This window comes from Octopus bimaculoides, chromosome 5 (assembly GCF_001194135.2).
Source record: "Octopus bimaculoides isolate UCB-OBI-ISO-001 chromosome 5, ASM119413v2, whole genome shotgun sequence".
Classification (NCBI taxonomy): Eukaryota; Metazoa; Mollusca; class Cephalopoda; order Octopoda; family Octopodidae; genus Octopus; species Octopus bimaculoides.
In genome coordinates this window covers 108689478-108694893 of record NC_068985.1, presented here as the reverse complement: position 1 = coordinate 108694893, position 5416 = coordinate 108689478, and the positions used below count along the sequence as shown (strand labels likewise).

Genomic DNA, 5416 nt, shown 5'->3' with positions numbered 1-5416 from the left:
ACGCTCCACTTACCCTAAGCTTACAACTTCAAGTAAATAAATCATATACCCTCACATATACATACATGCATACATACATACATACATGCATACATACATATATACATACACGTGTGTGCGCGTGTGTGTGTGCGTGAGTGCGTGTGCGTGTTTATGTGTACGTGTTTGTGTGTGTGTGTGTGTGGTGTTTTATAATAGCAGAAGGGAAAAGGGCTCAGGAGTGACAAGCTTTAACAAATACTGTATCAGCTTCGCGCTCAAATGGAGGAGAAAAAGTCTAAACGTATCAAACGATAGTACTTCATAAGAAGAATCTCAAATAATAACCATATCAGAGGAGAAAGTGGAACAGGAGTTGAGAGAGGAAAAATGGGTATCATTTATTATACCTTTTCATCTTATTTCTTTTATTATACATATATGTTTCTTCTATTTTCCAGTTCGAAAGGAATCAAGATATGAGTTGTTCCGTAAGTTTTATCATTATTTATTTTCTAAAAATAGTTTTCATATGTTAGGTTTTGAAATGAATACAAAGATTCCTATTGCAGAGTTCGTCTTACCTCAGACTGATTCGGGTGACTTTTAACAAACAAATTGCTTAAAATTTATAGAAGAAATCAATTTGTGTACCAAGAACTATAAGAAACTGATTTTAAACTAGTCTTAATTATAAAATGGGTGCAACGTCTTTGTAATATCCTAAAATAACAAAAGTACCTCCAGATTTTGATATTTCTTAAGTATCTCATTTATACGGCTCTATGTTTATAGTCACTGTCTAGTAACCTACTTCCGTACTATGTCTAAAATAATGCATTACAGTGTCTGCTCCATATAAGAAAATGCACCATGTTACATAAATTTCTTCCTTATTGATAGTTTCGGTTTTTAATCATCTAATTTTATCTATCTTTTCCAGCCTGAACGTCGCATGAGATTCCGTGAAACCTGCCAAAGGCTTCTTCCATATTTGGAGAGAACACTTGAAATGCATAACAGTGGAAATCAATATTTCATGGGAGACCAGGTACGTGATTTCTTGATCCGTTTTGATTCAGTCAACATGCAACCCTGATTGCAAATATCTCGAAAATTTTCATGTTACACAGTTAGATTATTCATTGAATATGACTGGCGATAAGTCTGGCCTCAAAGAATGATGAATGTCAGCAAATGATTAGGCGAAGATACTTGGACATAATTTGACCAATGTCTTGTAACATTGGCGCAAAAATGGATGTGTTAATTAAGGAGCTTGCATTGCAACCTGACGGTTTGGGGTTCTGTCTCATGTGTGGTAGTATGGGTAAGTGGTTTAGGCCCACTAATATCTTGTGCGTGAATTTGGCAGACGGAAACTATGTGCGAGCCCGACGTACGCATGTGTGTATTTGTGTGTGTTTGTGTGTGTGTGTGTTGTCTTTGTGTTTTTTGCCCAACTTCATAACCTGTTTGCGCGCCCGTAATTTATCGGTAGGGCAAAAGAGACTGATAGAATAAATACCAGATTAAAAATGTAAGTATTGTGGGGGAATCGTTCGACTAAACCCGTCAAGGTTGTCTTCTGGCATGGTTTCAGTCCAGTGACTGAAACAAATCAAAGTTAAAATGCAAAGAATATTTTATGCCACGTAGTTAGACTTAATCTGCTGAAGCTTGTCCCGGTATTTTTGTTGGTATTTGGCGAAAAGAAATATGTTTCTTTGTCTGGATTAGATCGCTACTCTATCAGAGGTTCTGTCCAATCGATTGGTTCCATTTTAGTACAACAAGCGAAAGACACATCCATCAGAAACACAGTGTCCTTTCAGTCTGCATTATTATCGTGCCTGTATACAATTAAGACAAATGAGTCATTAATAGTTTTGATAGCAGAAATGGCTAGAACTTTTACGTTATCATTGATAGCAGAACCGCTCTAGAACTTTTTACGCTAACATTGTTAGATTTGCTCTTGTTTTGTTTTGTTTTTTAATCTTAAATGCAGTCAGAATAGCCAGAACAATAACTTTTAAGTATCTGGGAACAATCAGCTGCTTCTTTTCCATTTTTCTATTGAAACTGAGAACGGCACTATGTTTTCAATTTAGCTCAACGAAAGATAACCCCTATGCTTTAGCACTGTCATTTTGAAGCATATTATCCCGAATAATTTTTTAATAATATTTCACTAGTCTTAACGAAAGATATAAGTAACCGTTAAAGCTGTTAGATTCGAATGCCAGATCTTGACTTCTATGCTCTTTGTAAACAGGAAGACTGGGGCACTGAATATACCATTGATCATTAGTCTGCTTGTTCAGCATGGACATGAAGCAAAGCAATAACTACCAATGAGATACATTATTAAATTCTGTATTGGTAGAAAGTTAAAGAAAGCGAGAATAAATGAGCAGTTAAGAGATTACGTAGTTTCGCAGATTGTAATATTACACTGGATGCGTGGGATATTATTCAACTCTACTGCAAAGTTGTATTGTATTATATCGGTACATCTGCTCTGAAGATATAACAGTTTATGTTATTACTTTATATGCTATTACATCTGATCTAAAGATTTAATCTAATTTTACAGATCAAATTTATTTCATAATTATACTTTATTTTGTTTACATCACATCTTTCAAGATATAATACGTTATATAATCATATTTTATTGTGTCTCCACATCTGCTCTATATTTTATATTTCTAGGGTGATAGATTAGCTGAATGGTTGAAGCCACAATTATTTAGTTATATCTCCTTACTTTCCGAGTTCAAATACCTCTATAACTGACATCATTTCTTTTCACAATTAAGGGCTTGATTAGATAAGTTATAGGGTCTATTTAATCGACTATACGCACCGACCATTCACAAAATTTGTGGATTTGCATCACAATATCAGAAATCCTTATATTTTAGAACGATAAATCTCTAGTTAGGTAGCACTTTCTATCATTACATCTTTATTATAAAAAAATGTCGAATATACTTTTTCACAAACAGAAATGCGATTTTATCCCTTTTTCAATTGATATAATTTTTATTTTTCTTGCTGCAGATGACTATGGCTGATATGATGTGCTACTGTGCTCTTGAGAACCCCTTAATTGAAGAACCTTCTTTCCTCAGCCGTTACCCCAAATTGCAGTCTCTGAGAAACCGCATCCAAAACCACCCAAAGATTTCCATGTACCTTAGGAGTCAACCACGTACCGAATTTTAAATGTGAAATCCACACTAATAGCGTGGATTTCTCGCATGAAATCAATAACAAGAACAATAACAACCGAAAATACTTAAAAGTCACAACAAAACACATCAGTTATTATCAATGTGAACCAGTTTCTCTGGTGTCTAAAATTTTAATGAAATAACACACAAAATATGTCTCAATAATTCAGTTATTTTCTTTTTCTTCATTTTTAAAAATCGTTGCCTTTTTCTTACCTTTCAAGGGAAAACACATCTGTGTTGCAATGCATTGAAACTGAAAATTTTCTGACAATCCCAAACCTGTCAGAGAATGTTATAGAACTGCAAAGCTGTGGCATTTAGTGAAATTTCTTGTAATCTTTTAACAATCAGCTTACCAAGATTCCAATAAAAAGAAACACCAAAAGGACATTTCTCTCAAATTCTCTTATCTAATAATAGTTATCTTTTATGATTTTGAAGTTCTGCTAAATATATTTCAAGCATGAATACCGACAAACTCGATAGAATGTCACATTAGTAAACCAACATTCGACTGTTCATACCACAAGAACTGGACTGCGTGATGTCCATGGTGAAAAATAATAATAATTTCACTCATACTAGCTATGTTCGTCTAAACATAAATTCATTTAATTAAAAGCAAAGCTTGCATTTCTACAGATTACGCAAAATACATTTGATAAGTATTTCATTAGATTCCAGTACATGGTTTGAATGATACCATGAAGAACCAAGACAGGTGGGCCTGCGACAGGTTCGTTTGTTTTATATAAATATTGTTAGGATGCCAAAAGTTCACCGGCTTATTTTATTAGGATGTAATTAAAGTATAGTAGAACAAGTATAAATGCCTACTCTAGGTAACGAGTTTCCCATACACTTAAGATGATGATGGTCAAAATTCAGCAACGGTAAATTTTCAGTATCATTTACTAAAACTCTTCTGGAATCTTCATATAAGAGTTCACTAGATTTGATCACTGTTTTCTTATAAATTTTACTAATAGTAAACAAACCAGCTATGAACTCAAAAAGCAATGTTTCATTTTAAATTAATCAATCAGGATTACTACAGATTAATGCCTTCGGTCTAAATATTAAAACAAATTAATACATCAGTTGGTGCCCTCTGAAATCCTTCCTGGGTCTAAATATTATAACTGCACGATTCATTGGAAAATAGATTCAAATATTCGGATTTTATCTATTGCAACAGATTGACTAGTAATAATCTCATCACGTAGCGGTATAACCAGTATAATCTTATCACAACACCAATTGTTTCATTCTCACTGTCTTGTCGGTTTCTCCAATCAAACTAGACATCAGGAATCTAGTGAAATCAGAAGCCGGCTGATATTAGCAAAAGCCGACTGAATACATTCATAAAATATATTAAGTCCCCTTTGCACAAATAGAAAAGAACTTTAGTGTTTTGCACACAGCCTTTACTAGTGGAGGGATCACGAGGATTCCTGAATAAATCCACAAATTCTTCTTCTCCTTTATACGCGAATACAATCGATTACTTACATTTTAGAAGATCAATGGCTTCCTGAAAATTTTCAATGAAATCGCAGCTTCAGGTTTTCGTAGGTTTCTTTCTTAACATAAAATAGCACCTATTTTCAGAACGTTACTTTAAGAAACGTTAGCCGTGTTGGAAAACTCTATTCTGTAACAATACAATGCCATCCAAAAAACGGAGTTCCTCTACCTGGTAGCTACATGTTCTACAACTAACATTCTAATCTTTATTAAATCACGGTCGACCATCTTACAACGTAGAAGAATACATTCGAGTATATTTTATCTTAAATACACCATGTCTGAATAAATGACATAATAGTCATTATTGGAACATCTTTTAGCCATCGATCTCCTCGATCGTGCTTGACTTGGTGCTAAGCAGCGTTCAATTGGGGAAATTTGTGAAATCTTATTGCTTGAATATGCAATAAGATGTTTGCTTCCCACTACATAGTTCCATGACCAATTCCATTGGGCTGCACTTTGAGAAAGTGTTTTCTACCGAAGCCCCAGGCGGACCAGAAAATTGTGAATAGATTTGGTAGACGGAAACTGAAAGAAGCCCATCATATATATTTGTATGTGTCTGCGCGCGTGTGTACGTGTGTTTGTGTGTATGTATACGTGTATGTATATATATATATATATATGTGTGTGTGTGTGTGTGTGTGTGTGTGTGT

The 5416-nt window shown here is 34.3% G+C and overlaps 1 protein-coding gene across 1 annotated transcript in view; it reads left to right on the top strand.

The window, feature by feature from the left end:
• Nucleotides 1-3386, top strand: part of LOC106877285 (S-crystallin 3-like) — an 11228-nt gene extending 7842 nt beyond the window's left edge. The window contains exons 4-6 of the mRNA XM_014926154.2: nucleotides 441-470; nucleotides 923-1030; nucleotides 3049-3386. Of these exons, the coding sequence (XP_014781640.1) occupies nucleotides 441-470; nucleotides 923-1030; nucleotides 3049-3213 (303 nt within the window). The 3' untranslated portion in view covers nucleotides 3214-3386. The remainder of the gene's footprint in view (nucleotides 1-440; nucleotides 471-922; nucleotides 1031-3048) is intronic.
• The last annotated feature ends 2030 nt before the right edge of the window (nucleotides 3387-5416 follow it).